The 21,446-nt window shown below is 39.9% G+C and overlaps 1 protein-coding gene across 1 annotated transcript in view; it reads left to right on the top strand.

The window, feature by feature from the left end:
- The first annotated feature begins 738 nt into the window (after positions 1–738).
- LOC108666207 (sodium-independent sulfate anion transporter) overlaps positions 739–21,446 on the top strand; it is a 31,383-nt gene continuing 10,675 nt past the window's right edge. The window contains exons 1-13 of the mRNA XM_047882748.1: positions 739–973; positions 2,849–2,892; positions 7,378–7,554; positions 8,204–8,426; positions 8,865–8,951; positions 9,115–9,248; positions 9,573–9,941; positions 11,409–11,587; positions 11,955–12,060; positions 12,866–13,000; positions 14,187–14,208; positions 16,054–16,109; positions 16,466–16,673. Of these exons, the coding sequence (XP_047738704.1) occupies positions 883–973; positions 2,849–2,892; positions 7,378–7,554; positions 8,204–8,426; positions 8,865–8,951; positions 9,115–9,248; positions 9,573–9,941; positions 11,409–11,587; positions 11,955–12,060; positions 12,866–13,000; positions 14,187–14,208; positions 16,054–16,109; positions 16,466–16,673 (1,831 nt within the window). The 5' untranslated portion in view covers positions 739–882. The remainder of the gene's footprint in view (positions 974–2,848; positions 2,893–7,377; positions 7,555–8,203; positions 8,427–8,864; positions 8,952–9,114; positions 9,249–9,572; positions 9,942–11,408; positions 11,588–11,954; positions 12,061–12,865; positions 13,001–14,186; positions 14,209–16,053; positions 16,110–16,465; positions 16,674–21,446) is intronic.

A 21,446-nucleotide genomic window follows, 5' to 3' on the forward strand; every position in this document is an offset into this window, starting at 1 on the left:
GTTTAGACTTTAGGTTAGCTAGCTTTACAACCTAAATCTTATGTATTCTAATCAAATATAGATCCCTCTAGAAACAAATTTCAAATAGGACCCCCATGTCCCATTTTGCCATTTTAATATACAACCTAGGTCCTAGTTAACTAGGTTATGACAGCAAATTTAATTTTTCATATTTTAAATGGAATTTGATATATTTACAATTGATCAAATCATATTTTCTTTTTAAATTTTTTTTACCTCATCTCTACAATATTTTCTTATTTTCAGAATCAGAAAAAAAATTTCAGGTTCTAGTAATAGCTACTGCTACAGTGCTACATGATAAGTACCTATCATGTATGTGGCCTGACAGCTCCTATCAATCCTATCATCATATGTATTGGTTTGGTGGTGCCTGGCTAGCCTCTACATGATAAGTATCATATATGTGGCCTGACAGCTCCTATGTATTGGTGGCGCCTGGCTCTACATGATGAGTATCATGTATGTGGCCTGACAGCTCCTATGTATTGGTGGCGCCTGGCTCTACATGATAAGTATCATGTATGTGGCCTGACAGCTCCTATGAATTGGTGGTGCTGGGCTTCAAACATGCAAATCCTCAGAGTCAGAGACCTGCTAAAATAAATGTTGAGAAATATGTATTGATGTGTTTGCTTTTTTTTTTGCCAGTTGCACTGTTACTTTTCAGTCTTCACTAATATTTGAAGGCTAATTTACCAATAAATATGTACATAGATTAATATTACTATTGATATTTTGAGCAAAATTCTGATGGAGGGGATGTGCCCAGTGGTGAAGTTGGTTGGCATTGGCTGCTCTGTGTGTTTGTATTTAAATTTATTGACTGTTTGGGATGAAGGATAAAATTTGTTTCCACAAATGTCTTCCTATCAAGAATTCTATGGCTCAGAAGATGAATCCAGAGATGCGCTGAACAGATCATCATCCACCCCCTTCCATGAAATACCAGGTCAACTTACTTTCCTGTTCACATTTCATGAACTTTTTTCCAAACCTGTTTACATGGATACCATCTTATCTTTTTATATCTGAGGGGCAAATTTTACATGGATACATTTTATCTTTTTATATCTGAGGGGCAAATTCTATTATATAAGTTGCAAGGGGTCTTGGGGTGTGATACTATCTATGCTGTTACTTTTTTGTTTTGAAGCTTTGAATTTCATTCCTGATCAACTTCTGCTTGATCTTCAGCTTACTTGCCACACCTAATTAAGTAACCATGCCAGGTGGCAGGTTAACTTTTTAGCAAGCAAGTTACTATGTATGGTTACTTGAAATCTCCTTCTAAATAGACCCATAACAACCTCTACTTTGTGTTTGCTGTTATGTTATCATGCCTCTGCCTATCAACAATTGTCTGACAATGGTTCTATTAATAACATCATCTCCTACCTTGCCCAAGAATCAAAGTGTGATCATTTAAATGAAAGTTTTTACCTGGAATTTGAAATTGATGCTCTTTATTTAATTTGTTTAAATGGAAATTAAATGGAAATAGCAATATCTATTACTGTATATTAATTGAATTATTTTGGTCAAATGGCAGTAAATTGAAGTTGTATAGTTACCCTGATACGGGGGGGTCTATTTCTGGGGCCCTGATAGCATGACCCTGATGCAGAGTTACCTTTACACTTGTATCCTTAAATTTATGTAAATTACATTAATTTTTATTAGCATAGTGACCATACTCAATAAATTATTCAACTGTGATTTACTCCTTCAATATGCAGAATTCTGAAGGTATTGTCAGTTCAGGGGAGGCTAAATCATTACAGGAAATACATCATAAAATGGTTCATACATTCTTGTAATGAATTATGGAATTTGATTTTGTTCAAATTTCAATCCCTGCAGGCAGTAGGGTAAACCTTGTTGTACCTAGTAATTCTTTCATTGTAAGTTAACCCATATCTACCATTGGTTATCTACCTTTTGCCACACACAACCCCACTAGTATTACTTGAATATATATGTAATATTGCTGGCTTTACCTGCTAGTAATTGTAAGATCATGATTCTAAGGCTATTGGATTTCGTTAAAAAAAATCGTTATTATTTCACTTGTTTGTGTCTGTTTGTGATCATCAACATCTATATTTTGTGTTCACAGAATATATATAAGCTTCATATAAGTGTTCCTCGTATACTATGTAGCTAATCTAGATGTTTGTAAGATGTGATGAACCTCTAAAGACATTTCCAGAGATCTTGTATTACTATGTCAAGTTACCACTCATAATGAAAGATAAACTTCAATACATTGCATAAGTTTCAGAAATACTGGAAAATTCTGTAATATGATTAGTAAACTTCCTCTGGTGCAAAACTAAATCTTGATGAAAAAATAGAGTAATCATTGCTAATATTTTTCTTAAGTCAGTAAAATTTTACTTAAATTTTATGTTGTAAAGTCAATTCTGAAAGTATTCATGATAAATATTTTTTTGTTAGCTTTTGAATGAAAGTTGCAGGTAAATTTTCAGAGAAATTTGATATTTTTTCTCAAGATGTCCCACTTTTAAGCTCTGAATTTTAGAAGTTGAAGTGATCAAATTTTCATATGTTCATCTGTGTTTTCATTTTCATTCAAATATGTTTATGTGTAATGGTGCCATCTATTGGGTAAAATTTATTGCACTAAATTTTCTGTTTGAAAAAATTTATGTACACCAAATACGTTATCTGTAAATAAATCTGTTAAATTTGTTGGGAAAGCATGTTCAATTACCTTCATGCATGTCCCTCAGGACAGATATTTTGTATGCTTCTGTTAAATATTTATTGATTCACATAAATAATTGCTTCCGCTTGTTTGCAGATCTTGGAGTGGGAGTTGAGACTGGCAACAACCGCTCATGGCAGGTAATGATCTATAAAAAACCCTAGCATTTAACTCTTTAGGACTTCAGACACATGTCTTTGCATCCTATAGGATTTTGTGCTTCTAGGGGATGGTTCCTGATCGCCCCATCACTGAGCTCGCAGTGTCTGGCTGTGGGTGTCAGTTGTAGGGTTAAATTATTATGTAGGTAGGATTCCTTATGTTAAGTTATTATGTAGGTAGGATTCCTTGCATTTCCCTTCTCTGTCTCTCTCGTACGGGCAGCCGACGTCCCGTGTAAGCGACCTCTTGTTCGAGTGTCTTCGTTTCTGTTACTCTTCACCTGTCCCTCCTTGTCACTTGGTCTCTTTGAAATGCTAACGCTGCTTCTTCCATGCCAGCTTTAGCAAGCTGGAAAATTTGCAACCTTATGACCCATGTGGGTGATGAATGAATTTTTATTTATGAAACTTTCATTGGTGAGAGATTGCTAAATAGCTGAAGCGCTAGTGAACATTTGCTGTACATATTTTTTGCCCTTCATAATGGTGATTTTTGTGAACATTTGAAGCTCATTTGTCCAAATGGACAAATATGGTTAATGAAGCCTTAAGGCTGATGCTGAGACCTGATCAAAGTCCACAGTCATCCTCCAGAGGTTGCTGGCATGACTCGTGAGGGCTCTGGGTCTAACGTCTTGCAGGCACTGCACCACATGAATGTCGTGCGAGCACAGGACTGTCCAGCTGCACCACACTACACCCTTGCACCAGCTCACTTGTCTTGATTGACTAAAACTCCTACCAAAAACTCTGCTATTCACAGCATGACCTCGAAGAAATCAACATAAAATATTGTGGTGCTCTAAATGTTGACATTTTTTTTTTCCATTTTATCTATCTCATTTATCAATTTCAAGGACATGATTATGTTTGAATTATTCATGCATAAACCAATTTAAGCATTGTTATATCAAATTTATCAAATTGTAATAAGTAATTGTCATATTAATCAAATTGTGAATTATATTAATGGAACACACTTCGGGTGTGCATAAACTTAGACCAATATGCTATTGAGAAAAAGTGCTAGGCAGCTAAGCTGAACTTCCACATCCCTCCCCCTCTCTCCCACCTTCGATGTGTGGTTATCCCTTAAATATGAGCCGAGTCTTCAGGCAAAACACACTGTTTTTTAAAAGTTTTATTCACATCTCTATTATATAAATGCTTCATATTCTTTATTCAATTCCCAAATCATGTTGATGATATTTAATTGTTACAGTATAAATTTTTCCACAAAAGACATCATTGCTATAATATCAATTATTTTTATCACATCAATACATATTGTAGGCACATAAAAAGAAGGTTGCAGAAACACATTAAAATTCTAGCCTTCACTGATAATTAATGTAGGTATATCAGACAACAGAGAATGTAATTCGGACTGTACTGAGACCAATAGCTTACTTATAACAACAGGGATAGTGACACCATCTGCAGTAATATTTTTAGTTTGTTGTAATGCCAGCCCCACAGGAGGTGTTAGACGTATGGCAACATGATGGATGCAGAGAGAAAGTTGAGGTTGTGGCTCTACAGTGTGGGTTGTTGAAGGAGGTGTGTGATGGAAAGGTTGTAAGGCTCTGTCTCCATTTTGTTGCGGCTACTTGGAATAATGCTTAATGACTAGTGTAATGAGTATTCAACAGCTGCATATCATTGACAGTGCAAGGTAACATGTTTGAGTAGAAACTTTGGAGCTGCACTTTTATTTGCTTGAGCCAAAACAATAATATGTACATCTTATGGTATCCAGGGCACAAAGTAACATTCACTTTATGGTAAATTTTGTCTGAATTTAATCTTTGGATAGAAGCAGAAAAGTATAAAAGGGCAGTAAGAAAGTTTTAATAAAGTTCCTTATAGCTTCTTCTAACACTGTTATGAAAGCATTTCTTTCATAACTGAAAGTTTGACCAAAAGTTTCCATTTCAACTTTCGTGCACTTCCACTCCATGGTTGGCCTTCTAATGAACCAAATAAGCTTCCAATTCTTCATCGCTTTGTTAAGAAATTTTTGAGGATGTTTTTTTTTTTGGATTTGTGAATGCAAGCATCCAGTTTTGTGTGCTACCACAGTACCATCAATTCGTCTTCACCACTATTTAAATTCACTGTTGGAGTTCTATTGTTGACAACATTCTTGCTCAAAGCCAATGCTTTTAAAACCTTCTGGAGATTTTGCTGTTTTCTTTGGAGCAAACAACATTGATACAGCATTGAAGCAAGACATAAATATTGATTGTAATACATAGCAATAATCAACATACCATTGACATGTTAAAAGGCTTCTAAAATGAAGGATTTTTCAATTACTATTACTAGACCTCACACTTATGAGGTGAAAATCTTGTTATTTATATTATAAGTAATGAATGTAATAAATCTGACCTCCATCTTTTCAACTGGAGTCCTTTATTGATTTGTCTTGATGAAAGGCATAAGTTTTATTATTTCTTACAAGAGAAACGAATGTTGTCACTTGGGATCTTGCCTAGTAAAAAACAATGGATGGCTGTGTCATGTTAGCCCTTTAACACCAAGCAGCCGGGAGGGTAAGGAGGCTGTCCCTTTACCCCCAAGGGTAAAGGGACAGCCCAAGAGCAGTCCCTCTTCACGCCAGTAAATTTATGACCAAGAAGGAAGGTATCGCATGAAAGGTGCAACACATGGTCAGAGCCTGCATTAAAAGAAAATGGTTAATCTCTGATTCAACAGTAAAAAATACATTAATTTTAACATGTCTCTACAAAATTGAGATTGATTCAGATATGTCTAAAACCACTAAATAGAGAATTTATGTCAATATATAATTAATTTCAATGTACAACATTTTCCTCTATCATAACTGATGTTATGCAAAATTTACATATTTTCTGTTTCTGTAAAAGAAATTGCAAATGAATAGCTAAATAAGCATGAAAAAATTCACATTGATATTTTATGATGAAAATCAAATGATATCAAATGATAAAAGTTTATTTGATATTTTTCATTTCATTTACAAGCAGAATTATAATGCATTGATGTAGTGATAGAATCCCATAGGGCACAAGCCAAGCCTGCCTGAAGGCTTGCGGTTCTCAACGCCTTAATTTCAGTCTCGTCTTTGCCAAGTTGGAGGTTTTTGTCACCTGTCAGGTTTTTTCAATGAACAAATTTCAACAATTGGTATGGATGCAATGTAGTATTTTGCCTTGGCAAGGTGAGCGAGCTTGTTGCTACAGGGTTGAGGTGGCTTGGTGAATGTTTTCCTTCAATTTGCTTCTTTCTCCCTGTATTACATTTATAATTTAAGATCAAGTCCTTGTTAACCAATATTTAATAATGCTCAGGTTATGTAACCCTATGTTCTTTTTCTTTAGCAGATATATCCTGTTGATTGATTATTTGAAGATATCCGAAAAAGTATAGGTATATATGAAGACTATAAATATTTTTTTATGAAAAAATGAAGTTGTATGTATATCATGAAGATAAGATTTATTTTAAACTTTGTATCAGGAGGGAGAAATTATCCTGCAATTCTTAGATTTAAATCTCTGAGTACTTGTGTCTTCTCCTAGAATTCTACACCAATACATGTTGAGTCAAATAATTAAATATTTGTGCAGCACTAACTAGCTTTTGTTGTACTATTGATGTTCATTTAGTCTTGCAAATTTTGATCATTTGTTTGCAAAATTTAATAATCTAAGGTTTTTATTTCATGCATAGTCAGTTTTCAGGAAAAACTTTAATAACTAGGGAGGGGTGTGCTTTTGGTTGCCATCAAATTTGTGACTTGTAATCCTGAGACAAAAGAGTGAATTTTGTCAACTACAGTATTTACCTGGAAAAATTTTTTTGTGAAGGTGCGCTATTAGTACCATGATTACAACTCTTGATATCTCATGAAAAAAACATATTTTTTGAACACATATAAATTTCTAAAGTACTCAATAAGAAATCCCTAATTTTTATTGGTGCAGTGTTTCCAATATAGGTCCAATATAGGTATGCAGTGCTTCCAATATAGGTGCTGCAGTATAGGTGCAGTGTTTCCAATAGCTATTACAATGTGTTGTTATATTTAGTTATACTTTGCAGGGCAAGCTTCAGAAGGTTTCTATCCCAGATGATTTACTCATCTGTCTAAGGTTATATTATATTTGAGTACCGTATTTAAAAAGAATGAAATGGTTTGCATATTTATAAGTTAGTTGATGTCAAGGGAAGCAAAATTATTGTTCTGCCTAGTTAGCATCCCATTGTTATTTTGATTAGCATGTTTTCCAAGGTTGCCCAGATTTGATGGTCATTTGCCAAATTAAAACATTATCCATCATGATTGATTAAGATTTTGAGATCTTTTTAAATCTCAATCACGATTGATTGACAATTTTCTGTCATGATTGATTGATTTTACCAATTTGCTCATTAAGATTACCTATATCATGGATCTGTTTCTCTCATGTGCAGCAGAGACTAGGAAAGTCGTGCAAGCCATTTGTGAAGAAGCGAGTTCCCATCCTACAGTGGGCCCCCAAATACAACGTGGAATGTCTGCAAGGAGACGTCCTTGCTGGATTCACTGTCGGTCTCACTGTCATACCTCAAGGCATTGCTTATGCTGTTGTTTCTGGAGTGGAACCTACGGTGAGTGCATCTACTGCAGGTCTTTGATGTTATAACAAACATAATATAACATAGTGATCTCGGCGCTTCATGCAGTGTAGGCCAATGTGGCCTGTCGCCGATTCTTTTCCTTTTCGTGCCTTGTTCACAGAAGATCTAATATCGTTTCATTTGACCGGATCTTTTCATGATTGACGAAAGTTTGAAATAGCTACTAGACTTCCACCGGGTTCGATATGGTGCAAGTCTTTGATGTTATGTTTGTGTAATGGAACCTACGGTGAGTGCATCTTCTGCAGGTCTTTGATGTTATGTTTGTGTAATGGAACCTACGGTGAGTGCCTCTTCTGCAGGTCTTTGATGTTATGTTTGTGTAGTGGAACCTACGGTGAGTGCATCTTCTGCAGGTCTTTGATGTTATGTTTGTGTAGTGGAACCTACGGTGAGTGTTTCTTTTGCACGGTGAGTGTTCTTTGTGTCTACACTCTAGGGTGAGTGTTCTTTGTGTCTGTCCGTCCATCTGTCCGTCCGTGACTTCACGTTTTCGCCGACGAGAAAATGCGCTTTCTGTCACTCACTGCATTGAGGACTGCGTTATATTTTTGAGATATATTCAGTCCATGTCCATTAATGTTCATCATTTTCTAATACTCGTATGATTTCATTGCAGTATGGCCTCTACTCCTCCTTCATCGGATGTTTCGTGTACATGTTATTCGGGAGCTGCAAGGACGTCACGATAGGACCTACAGCCATCATGTCCATCATGACGCACGAGTATTTAAAAGCATTGGACTGCGGTGAGGGCGAGACGGTCGGGCCTACACAAGTGGCTGTGATGCTCACCTTTATTACTGGCATCGTCATCCTGCTCGCCACGGTCCTGAGGATAGGTCAGCTCTAATGCTGCTCATTGAAAATCTCAATTTTTCATATACAGTCCAGAAATTCCTACTGAAAATTTTTAAAGTGATTTCCCTCGAGGGAGCTGATGGTTTTTGTAAATAATTCTAACAAATTTTCAGTATATTCCTATAGATGAAAGATTTTGAAAAATTTTTAAGATTGTATAATGATGAAGTTATAATTTCAAGGATATTACTACCCAAGCGAATTTGTCTTCAATTTCAAACCCCTTCAAAATCTGAACTAAGTAAATCAATGAACAACATCTGTTCTGAATTAAAGGGTTGATACTGAAATTCCATCAAAGAACAAACAATTTTTTTTATTAGTGCTTTCCCATCTTTATTGATAATTTTAGCACATTGACTAATGTGAATACTCCTGCATACCCCTTTCAAAAAGCTCATTAAGTAATTATGTTGCAGGCTTCCTGGTGACGTTCATCGGGCGCACTGTGATCAGCGCGTTCACGTCTGCCGCGGCCGTCACCATCGCCACGTCTCAGATCAAAGGTATACCATATGTCATAGTATATCATATACCATATATCATATACCATATACCATAAATCATATACCATATAACATATACCTATATCATATAGCATATACCATATCATACCTATATCATATACCTTATACATATATGATACCTATACCATATACCATATATCAGGGCTGCTGGGGCTGTCATTTGAGGCTGAGGGCTTCATCCAGACATGGAAGGCAATATTCCAGCACATCAGCGAGACGCGCTACCAGGACGCTGTGCTGGGCATCGTCTGCTGCATCGCTCTGCTGCTACTCAAGGTAGACCTGCTGCATAGTTACGCTGTCAGGGCTGACGTAATGTGATCCTACGGAAGAGCTTACGTTTAAAATTATACATACATTTTCAACACATAATAGCGCACTTAGAGCAGATATGGGTCATTTTGTGTTGAATGCCTGCATAGAAAATGTCTTAGAAATGCAAATTGTAAGCCTTTTGATTAGATATTGCAAAGATTAGCTAATAAATTTTACTATTTGTATCAGAGAATATCGTGGATTTTTGAAAAACATCATGTATTTTAGTGAGAATTTTATTAGTGCCAGTGTTTATTATATTCTCTGCACCTGTTCACTACGCAGTCCATGAGGGAGCTGAATGCTGCCAAACCACGCGAAGGAGATTCCACCAAACAACGCATCCTGAAAAAAGCAATTTTCTTCGTGTCTGTTGGCCGGAATGCTATCATCGTGATCATCAGCACAGGAATAGCCTACGGTCTGCGTGAGAGCGAACCATTCAAGATAACGGGTGACATCACTGCAGGCTTCCCTAAAGTGTCAGTGCCCAGTTTCTCAGTGACGTGTAACAACGGCACTGAAGATCTCGACTTCACTGAGATTGCGAGTCGCGTGAGCATCGGCCTCTTCATCCTGCCTCTCATCGCTGTCATTGAGAACATCGCCATCGCCAGCGCTTTTGCTGGCGGCAAAGCCATCGATGCCACGCAGGTTACCCATACATAAATATCTTAAAATTGTGAATTGTGATTGTATTTGGATTATTTTACCGCCAAATTTCTCAATATGAGATCATATCACTTCACACAAAAGGGAGAAGCCTGACGATTACCCATATATAAATATGTTAAAATTGTGAATTGTGATTATATATGAATGGATTCTTTTACCGCCAACTCTGTCAATATGAGATCATATCACTTCACGCAAAAGTGAGAAGCCTGACGATTACCCATACATAAATATGCTGAAATTATAAATTGCGATTGTATTTGAATGGATTTTTTGCCGCCAACTCTCTTAATATGAAATCATATCACTACACGTAAAAGTGAGAAGCGTGACGAAACACAACTAGAGCAGTGTGGAAATTTAGCGCTCTGGGGCTGCCTCTTGCTTCGCTGGGCGCCTGCCGAGATTCGGCGTCCAAATGTGCACTTGTCCGTTGCTGCTCATTCCAAAAAATTCATACTAGATCCTTTTCTTCATCTACGCTGTAAAGTGTCACTATACGTAATTTTATGACGCGGCAATGACTAACTGTTATCACTAATGTTATACCGTAGCATTTGTTGATTAACTAACAACTTATCACTAATGATACAGCGTGTGTCGATTAACTTATAAGGTGAAGGAGCCTCCGTCCGGTAGCGATCCGGGCGGGGGGGGCTTCTGCCGTTTGGCCTGGCCCACGTGAATGCCGGGTAACCGGCCGACGCGTAGGCCAGGGTACCCCCACGACGTAGACGCGGCAGAGATCGGGGACAGCGCCCTCCAGCCCTCCCATGCTTCCTTTCGCATGGTTTCTGCCCCTCTGGGTGACCGCTCTATGAAAGCCTCGATGCAGTCGAAGTTCGGCCATCTTGTCACACCACTCTTGACAAATGGTATCCTGCCTGCCGGGACATACGGAGAAGCTAAGCGGTCTCTCCGCAGGGAGATTACCTCCCGCGTGGCGGCGACTGACGCCATAAACGCCGTCCTTGCTGCCCCGCCACCGCCGATTGCTTCAGTGGAGACCTCACTCCCTCGCCCCTACCGCTCAGCGCTATCCCAGCTCCGCTCGGGATACTGCAGCTCCCTGGCGTCCTATTCCGCCAGGATCGGACGCTCCCCTAGCTCCGCCTGCCCGGAATGCGGGGACCCCCTCCTATCTGTTCAGCACCTCTTCGTCTGCCCCGCCTTCCCCACGTCTCTCAGCGTCTCCTCACTGTGGGACAGCCCCGTGGAGGTAGCGGCTTTCCTGGCCACCCTCCCTGCCTTCGCCCACCTCCCTCCTCTTCCGGTTCCGGCCCCCGCCCGCCACCAGAACCTCCCCCCCGGCGAGCGTGATGGTCGCAACTAACAACAACAGCATTAACTTATAACTGTCATCACTAATGATATGGCAGGTGTTGATTAACGAATAACTTATCACCAATGATACATCACGTCCTGACCACCCCATGTCTGCTGCAGGAGATGCTGGCGCTGGGTCTGTGCAACGTCACGGGCTCGTTCTTCCAGAGCATCCCGACGACAGGCTCCTTCTCCCGCACCGCCGTCAACGCCACCAGCGGCGTCAAGACCCAAGCCGGGGGCCTTACCACGGGACTGTTGGTGATCCTGGCCCTGCTCTTCCTCACTCCTGCCTTCAAGTGAGTGCCTTCTGCCTTCTAGTGCCTTCAAGTGCCTTCTAGTGCCTTCAAGTGCCTTCTAGTGCCTTTAAGTGCCTTCAAGTGCCTTCTAGTGCCTTCAAGTGCCTTTGGTGCCTTCCTCCTGCCTTCAAGTGAGAGCCTTCCTCCAGCCTACCTTCAAGGGCCAAATATTTCTAATCGTCCTCCACCGTATTTTAAAGCGCTGTTGGCTTAATTTGATCCAAGTTTTATTGTTGGTTTACAAATTCAAACTGTATGTAAACTTATGTACATCATTGCGCCCTTTTCTGCATAAATGTTACTATCGTTACTGCCATGTGACCGACCTCGCTGTAAATAATTTCTGAAAACGGGTTCATTTTTGCAGGTACATACCGAAGGCGTCACTCTCGGCTGTGATCATTTGTGCTGTGATATTCATGATAGAATACCATGACGTCTTGCCCATCTGGAGGACGTACAAGCTCGACCAGGTACCGTACTCTTATGGAGTTGTGCAGTTCTCAGCTAATAATAACAATAATTCAGTTTTCTCCATTTTTTAATCCAATAAAGGAAGTCATGAACCTCAATTATTGCATTAATATCGTTAGAAATCTTTTGGCATTCACTATCAGAGAGCTTCAGGCAAATAGGCGTTGAATTTTCAGTACAAGAGCTGCGTAAAATTTAGTATTTCTATCTACAATTTAAGTATGGCCTCGAGTCCCATTTTGTTATATCGAAGGTTTATTGAGCTCGTTGTAGGGCTTGATCATTGACATTTATATCATATACTTCCACTATTATGCAAGTAATCATATGGAAAATTACCACACGCATGATACCTAGCTTGTTAGAATTTCTCCTGAGCACTGAATTGGAGCTAAAAAAATCCAGACTGAAGTGCAGAGCTTCAGCCACATGAGGGCATCAGGTCAAGCGCATTCGCGCCTCATTGCCTGTATTTATGTGGTCGTTTAATGTTTCTTCGAGATGAATAGTTGTTTACTTAAGCGCGTTATCGTGACTAAGTTATCAACCGTTTCTCCGACAAGACCGCATGTTGCGTGCAACGTATGTGAACTTATTTACATCTCAGTTATTGCTGGAATCCATGCCATGCCTTCATATCATGAGGCTTGTGGCAGGACACCGCTATGAAGACTTATATGCTCGTGTTGATGTCTTCATATCATGAGGCTTGTTGCAGGACATCGTTATGAAGGATTATAGCTCATATCGCTTCATAATTTTATATAGCTTTTATCGCTTATAGCTCTTATCTCTTTATAACAGGTTCCCTTGTGGACGACGTTCCTGCTGTGCGTGTTCTGGGCGCTGGAGTGGGGCATCTTGGTGGGCGCTCTAGTGAACATCTGCGTGCTGCTGTACCTGCAGGCGACGCCCGATGTCGTCGTGTCTTTAAGGGAGGTGAGAACAAACATGCTCAGCTTCTTATATCAATGCTGAACTTCGTACAGCGCGGGTACGCATCACAAGTCAGGCACTTTTTTATATATTTATCCTTGCGCCTTTCTTCAAGGGGCTGCATCGCTACGCATGTTAACCATTGCTGATTTTTCCACTCTACCTACACCATACATCACTTGTTTTTTGAAGAGCTGTGGGCCAACTAATTCTAATGGTCCTTGCCGTACCTAATAAGCTATGTTGACATAATTTCATGCATGTATTACTGTCTATCATGAATATCACAGCACAAATCGAATAATCTCAGCGGAGAGTGACGCCTGCGGTATATACCTTAAAATATGTACCGTGTACCAGTTTTCAGAAATCAGCAATTTGATGCAATTTTGTCGCGCAACACATCAACAAAACGAACACAAAGTCAGAAATGGTTAAGACTGAACAATAATGAATGAATATTGAATCCTGGACTCATGGGCTGAATATTTTAAACGGTTTTCTGTATTAAGGTGGACCTTAGTCTTACCTTCTCTCCTCCTTCTACGAACAAATAAGACGTGTGAGTTTGGGCTAAGTTCAACTCTTAGCTGAACGATCAAGTATTGTTGTTTAGTCCGCAATTCACTAGCAGCTTTGGGGTTTATTTCGTCGTGACGTGTTTTTTATTTCACACAACATCAAGGTGCTTGGCATATTCTGGTCTTGCCTGAACATCTCACAGTTGTGCCTCATTGCTCACATTATTTAGTCGCAGAGAATTTGTTTCTTAATCTGTTATTCCCTCCACGTCTTCTGTTTGAGAGTTTCGCCATCTGTTTAGTTTTCTAGGCATGTCAAAGATGTTGGCATGTTGTGAAATAGGTATTTGAATTTGACATGTTGTTGGTATATGTGTTTGTGTATAATATTTGTTGGCATACGTATTGTGATAGCGCCATAGCGGTATATTTGTTGGCATATTGTGATATATTTTATCATGTTGTGATATAGACATGTTGGGATATATTTGAAATAGAATCGTGCCAAATCGATCCAGTTGTTCCATACTAAAATCACATTGCCTGCTATACGCTGCATCTGCTAAATACTCATGTTACCATGGCAGACCTCGGAGGGAGGTAGCTCAGGTCTGGTGGTGGTGCAGCCCACGCTGGGTCTGATGTTAATACTCATGTTACCATGGCAGACCTCGGAGGGAGGCAGCTCATGTCTCGCGCCATACAATATATAATACAATATACATCACTGTCTCGCGCCATACAGAGTTATTTTGACGCTATAGATCTAAAAAAATATAACTCAGTACTCACTGCAGTGAGTGACAGAGAGCGCATTTTCTCGTCGACGAAAACTTGAGGTCACGGACAGACGTACGGACATGGCGAGCGCAACAGTGCATTTTTTCCATAAATGAGAAAATGCGCTAAATAGGGGATTATATTGAGGGTATAGATCTAAGAAAGATTATTTTGAGGCAATAGGTAGATCTGGTCTTGAGAATCAGCTGTGAAGGTGTACGAAACTTTTTTCCTTCTATGACGTGGGGATGCTGCTTTCTGAAGATTACATTAAATTGGTCAATACTTATTGCGGAAATTGGTATATATTCTGGAATCTTTATTTATTTTGATTTAAAGTATTTATATGATAGTCTGCTGCATACATATTTACTTCTGAATTGTAAATTAAAGCTTGCTCACTACTTCCATGCTTATAGAAAGTTATTTTTTGCGATGTAATAAAATAATTTTATTTCGATAATTTTGAATATGTAACTAGTGAAGTTAGCCATGACAGCTTTTAACGTCTCGGACCGTTCTGAACTGCACCATCAGCTTATTTTGTTTCTTTTTGTACTCTATTTATGTATTTCTAACCATCGATGGTCTAAGGAAATAACGCAAATATAATTTTTCGAAATAATTTCATTGTAAAACCACGGGGAGTTCTTAGAATGCGCCAAAGATCTGAGGCGAAGTTCAATTGCAGAGCTGAATGAGCTGATCAATTTTATAAGTAATCAATTAAATTCTATATTTCCAATTATAAACGGCACAGAAATGAAAGCGGCAATATCGCAATGCGTACCTCTAAACCTAACTGACAAAACGGGTGCTGACGAATAATCGTGTTCGAGTACTCACTGCAGTGAGTGACAGAGCGTATTTTCTCGTCAACGAAAACGTGGAGTCACGGACGGACAGACAGACAGACGGACGTGACGAGCACAGTAGCGCCTTTTTTCCACAAATGAGAAAATGCGCTAAAAATGACGAAAAGACAGGCGCAATACACCGGGTAGACCGCACGTACATCCGGGGTAAGACGTGCGGATAACAGAATTATCCTGAGAGCCATAAGTGATACGACTATTGAACCATGCAGGCTTTGTCTGGACAGCTGAATTATAAACAATATGCGCAGAATATGATCTAAGTCAATTCAACGATGAGTAGAGCAATTACACACATTCTAAAATATTGCCTTAGTCGGTATGTCGGAGTGGCTCATAGGCCTTTTAGTGACGCTTTTATAAAGGTTACGTTAATAAATTATGGTCAGCTCAACCTCGAGAAGGTTAGTAAGAGAGCTAGTAGACACATTGACAGGAAACCAGGAGACGAAATAGAGAACCGAGTTTTGACATCGTAACAGATGGAATCGGAAGCTAACTCACTCATCAATTGGAAGCGGGTTCACTACGGCAAGCTTTGTAGTTGAATAAAACGTTCCCAAAGGCAATAATTTTTTTAGGTTAGACCAAGAGGTGAAATTACATGCATTAACTAATTAATAAGGCTCCTTCATATGCGTGAATTCAATGGTGTTAGCGTAAAGCTATCACAAATAAGACCAGGCCGTCACCAAAACTTTCCATGCCATCAACTTCCAAGCTCTCGAAAATAACATACTGTTTCCTAATTTCAACTACCTAAAACTACAGTTGACCTTCCTAGTTCCTATTACATTAAGATAGAAAATAATTTCTTATTATGGCGGCACAATTCATGAATTTAACGACTGTCGGATCTCATTAAGAATAAGCACCCCAGACGTTACTGAGGTGCGTGGTATTCTTAACAAGGTCATTCTTAACGAGATCCCGACTGTCAGCCATCACTATTGAACAGGAGTTTAACGCTTCAATTTATAGTAAGATTTTCTTTACAAACGGTTTGTTATTTCACTTCAAGGTGAACAATCGAATGCCAAGCAAACAATGAACTTCTCGACGCTATTTTTTTTCCTTCCTCACTTACGCTAAACGGTCTCCGCATTTTTTTTTACTTTTTCCTTTTTAGCTCATTTTCTCATTTATGGAAAAAAGCGCTATTGTGCTCGTCATGTCCGTATGTCTGTCCGTGACTTGACGGACGGACAAGAAAATGCTCTCTCTGTCACTCACTGCAGTGAGTACTGATCTAATTTTTCTGTCATAAGTCAAGTTGCGTTTGATGTTCTCAGGCGATCAAGAATCTGTGCAAGGAGTTCAGCGCGCGCAGCCAGAAGATCGCCTTCGCGAACATGCGCGGTCACGTGAGAACCTCCCTGCTGGCGCTCATACCAAATCTGGAGGAGATCTCGCTGCCTGCCGACCCTCTGGCGCAGGTCGTCGTACAGGACACGCCCTCCGTCGGTAACTCGCCCCAGCCACTCCTCAGCCACGAGCACGGTGAGTGGTGCCACTCTTGTATTTACAGTTAGCCAAAGGTGCTATGTGCATGCAAGCTGTTGGAAAGCTCCTTCAGCTTGGTACTCTGTAATATGTGTAGTTTATTGATCAGGCTGCAGGAACCATCGGAGAAAACTGAAGAAAAAGAACTGAATAATGCGGTGTTCTTCTTAAAATCGTCCTGTTTTGGTGACCTCAACCTCTAATCCGAACTTCCACTTAAGAGTCTTGTATTGCTCTCAAAATATGTACGGATCTCCGTCCACGTTTGGCGTTTTCTTGTCCATGTGCAGTGTCTATAGAAGTAATATTCTTGTCGGTCTCCGTGCCAAGTTGTCGTTGCTAAATCAGTCTCTGATCAGCCACATTCGCAACTTGGAAACCTCACAGCATTAATTTAACTGGTTTTGCCGAAGGTACATCGAGCATGGAGCAGTTATTAGTTCATTCATTTGCGTTGGTTTCAGATCTCGGGCTCTTTTGTCTCCTGATCTTACCCTGATCTTGCATTTCGAAACTTGTACCGAATGTAACATTTCTTAAGTCTGTTATTGCCTTCCTTCGTATGTCTGATCCCTCGGCCGACATGGCTGGCGCTGCCCTCTGCTCCCATCAAACCTGGCCTGCTTACAATGTTGCTCACTCTGGGACAAATGTCTGGGAATTCCTACAGTAAAGGATCTCTATTGTATAAGCATCTGTATTGCTCGACTTGTACATTTATTGCTTTAGCCACTTATTTCGGCCTCCGATCCAAAGCAAACTTCTATCTTGACGATGGGTTACGTCATCAGTGGTTGCCTACGTATACTGTTCGAAAAAACGTGAAAAGAAACCACTTCGCCTTTTTAGCGCATTTTGTCATTTATGGATAAAAGGCGCTATTGTGCTCGTCAGGTCCGTCCGTCCGTCCGTCCGTCTGTCTGTCTGTCCGTCCGTCCGTGACTTCACGTTTCGTCGACGAGAACATGCGCTCTCTGTCACTCACTGCAGTGAGTACTGAGTTATATTTTTTCAGATATACATTAATCTAGTGTTAAATTGGAATAAAAACTGTCGCACGGTGTTTCTTTTCACGTGCCGGCCTGTCACTGAAACGCCGGTAATAAGGTTCGACGCTGATTTTACGAACTGCGTAGCCCCGTAGATGTCCTTACTGAACGTGATCAGGGGCTATACTTTCAAAACTCGCTAAGTGAACGTAAGTACTTACGCACTATTTCTTTGTCTATGATTGGTGGATTTAGCTTGAAAGGCCGTCAATGATGCACGCGCAGCCAGAAAAAAAAAAGTTAAGAGATCGTAAGTTCATCAGCCAATCATTGACTGCCTTTCAAGCAAAATCCACCAATCATAGACAAGAAAATAGAGCGTAAGTACTTACGTTCACTTGGCCAGTTTTGAAAGTATGGCCCCAGAGCAACGATCTCTCTTCTCTTGGATCGTTTCCCTCCAGTTTCCCGAGTTGATGTAATTGTATAGTTTTTTTAATTAATTCCTCCCCTGAGACGCAATTCGGATTTTCTCTATGTATTTTCGTCATCCTCCTTTGTTGATCTAATTTTTCTTGGCTACAAACTACGGATGCATCCTTTGGGAATCTTTTCGGATCGCCCGCCTTCCAGGTTGATATTTAACTTTTTTTAATTTTTCCGAATTGCTAGTTGATCAAAAGGTCTATTGCTCCTTCGCGGTGGTGCCTGAGGGATGACTGCTGATTCTTCGTTATACCGAATTGCCCTTGTCGAAATCTTATCGCTACTATCATTTATAAACGAAGGCTCACGTCATCATTTGCGTTGACTGATTTTGTAGTGAGGGCTCATTTTTCTAATTCTTCCTCCCCAATATTTTGCTGTACTTCTTTGTAATTACTCTTATCTATCTTCAAATTTTAATTATTGCCTTTGGTACTAACGAGTTCCTTCACTTCAGACCATAATCGATGTCGCCTTCTGACTCGCCTGCCTTTGCTTTGAGCTTAGGCACCTATCTTGTCATAGAATAATTCACTCAATAAATTACTTTTCTAATAGTTGGTGCCTTGTGACTCAGTAACCCTGCAGGGCGTTACGTATGTTTTCACTCCTCTCTGTCTTCTACTTGACATGTAAAATAAGCGAACGGGCATTACCCATCCAGTCTCAGCCTTTCATCGATGCAGGCTTTTGTCAATTGTCCGCGCTTTCGTACTCGTCTATAGTCACCGCTGTCTATGTTGAAGTCGTTCTGCCCCTAGTCTCCAGTTAATATACGGGCCGGCGCTTTTTTCTTCCCTGAAAATAAGCTGAAAAGAAATTTACCATAGCGAGTGCTGAGAAGAATATGATAAGCGACTAATCCAAAACGTTCGCTTTGTGAAATTTTCTTGTCTACGACTCTGGGTGGAGTTTAGTCTTGATATAGGTTTAATAGAATTTGAAACAAAAACCAACACCAGGGGCCACGGCTATAAACTATAAAAACTGCGTTGTAACACATCCATGCGACAACATTTCTTCTCGCTTCGAGTCACCGACATGTGGAACAGCCTCCCTGATAGCATCGTTGACGCTCCGAGTATGAACGCCTTCAAGAACAGACTAGACGAAGCTTTGCATGAGCATATGTTCAGTCTTAAAGTGCCTAGCAAATTACGGAGCAGGCAATAAGTCCAGCAGCTATCTCAATCAATCGTCAGTTATGGAAAGATCGGGTTCCAAAGGCCGGATCCCTTGTGAATCAAGTCACGAAAAGTTCAAGAATCGGCAACAGGCCATGGGCCTATTTCTTCAGTGCCGACACTTCTATTCTATTGGGCGTTGAAACTTGAAGCTGCTGAGCCCCGGTAGGGACGTCTCCGTAAAACTAGTGGACGTATCAGGTCTTGTATTTGCCGATGACATCCCGATACTCGTTTTAATGGATGTTAGGCGATTGACTTCCCTTCCAGTTTGACTTGTAGGTGTTAGCTTTAATTTTGACAAATATTTTTCCTATGTTGCTTGGTGAGTCACGTTGATAACAATTGCGTACATCAAAGCCAGATTACGCTGGGTGGAAGGCAGCTTATTTCCTTCTGACCGTTGCTCGTCGCATACTGATCATTTTTTAAGCTCCCGACGAGCGTCGGAGTGTTGACAAATTTTAGCCGTAGCGTAATTACAAGTAGAGAATGATTAGGTAACGGTAATCAATAGCGCATGCAAAATTCTGTAAAAATGCCACTAATTTCTTCAAGGAGTATCACAAGTTTATTTATTACCGGTGAAGTTTCCCTGTAGCACCGTAGATTTGCGATTTGCCAACGCTGATACAAACATACAAACAAAACAAGGGAGCTGCTGTATTTGGGGATGTTTTCGGCAGGTGCACTATTGAACATCTTATTCGTTCGATCGCTCTCATTCTCGTTCGTAGCGCCCTGTAGGCCGCGGGGCTACGGCAGCATGCGGTCCACGGCATTACTTCCATTACTCCCCAAGCGGACGACGAGTTCCCCCAAACGTAAGGTTATAAGGAGGAGGCCTTCGCTTTTCCTCGGTCAGTTTTGCGCCTGTCCCGAACCTCCTCTAGCTTGAGGATGCTCTCGTTTTATTATGCTCACTTTCAGAAGGTGGTTTTGGTGCCAGCGCGTGATGTGTTTGTTATGCTTTCTTTTCTCTCGCGGTATCTGCTATATTGTTCTCCCTATGAGGTGCTAGTCATAAAATTCAATTAAGATATTGATGATCAACTGTTGGACTCGGTCGACGTAATTGTCAGCTCCTATGCAAACGCCATCACCTCGAACGTCTTGTAAACCATATTGCTGCGGTAATAACGTCTTGAATTTCCTGTTCTGTTTAGTGCTTATGCTCATTTTATTTCTTTATATATTCTGCTAAATTCACACAGTGCCTTAAATAATGAAGGAATTTTTTTCTTAATTCAGGCTCAAAATTGTTACAATTCTATAGTTATGACGATCGTTTAGGAAGTTCGTCATCATCTCGAGATTTGATGGAATGGTCAGATATTTCAGGACAAATCCATTAAAACTTATATTGAGTGCAAGAACTTCATTGAATTTTAGGACAGCTATTCCTACCTGCTCCATGGCCTAAAGAAGGTTTGGTGGCACCTGAGAGTTTTGTTTTACAAATTGTGATTGGGGTGTTCTGACGCGTTTGTATAGCTTTCTCCACGACTTTTTTTTTTGACATTCAAGCTGATAATTTTTAAAATTTCTTACCCAGCATTCATTTTCTGCTTCACAAAATATTCGATTTATGTATCTCGAGCGTTCAATTTTTTCCCCTGCCACATTCATTTTCTACGTGCATGCAGTTAATTTTAGAAATTATGTGCGTATACGCAAAATGCCGGTCATATATGCGACATTCTACTTTCAAGCATTTATAGAAATGGCCGACATATTTACGACTTAAATTCGGCGTACATTTAGCAGTAAATAAGACGTCCTCATTAGTTTTGATCCGTCGTTAATGGTGTATACATCACCAAAACGTTTTCCGCTTTGTTACTTATTTGCGTATCTGCTTGGTTGTTTTTGCTTTACGAAATTTCATATGCTTAATCTAAATATTAGCTGTGTGAATATTTTAACCCTGTTCATGATCTCTTTCCATCTCGAACTGATTTCATGTCTTTCGAAAAAATGTGCTGGTTTTGTTTCCATTACTTTCGTCTTTTTTTGTGATTGACTTGAAACTTGTATTAATTTTTCCCACCATCTACTGCCAAGCTCCCGATTATGAAGCCACAATTTAATCACAGCTCGGCAACAATGTA

The sequence above is a fragment of the Hyalella azteca genome, unplaced genomic scaffold (genome assembly GCF_000764305.2).
Source record: "Hyalella azteca isolate HAZT.00-mixed unplaced genomic scaffold, Hazt_2.0.2 contig11229, whole genome shotgun sequence".
NCBI lineage: Eukaryota > Metazoa > Arthropoda > Malacostraca > Amphipoda > Hyalellidae > Hyalella > Hyalella azteca.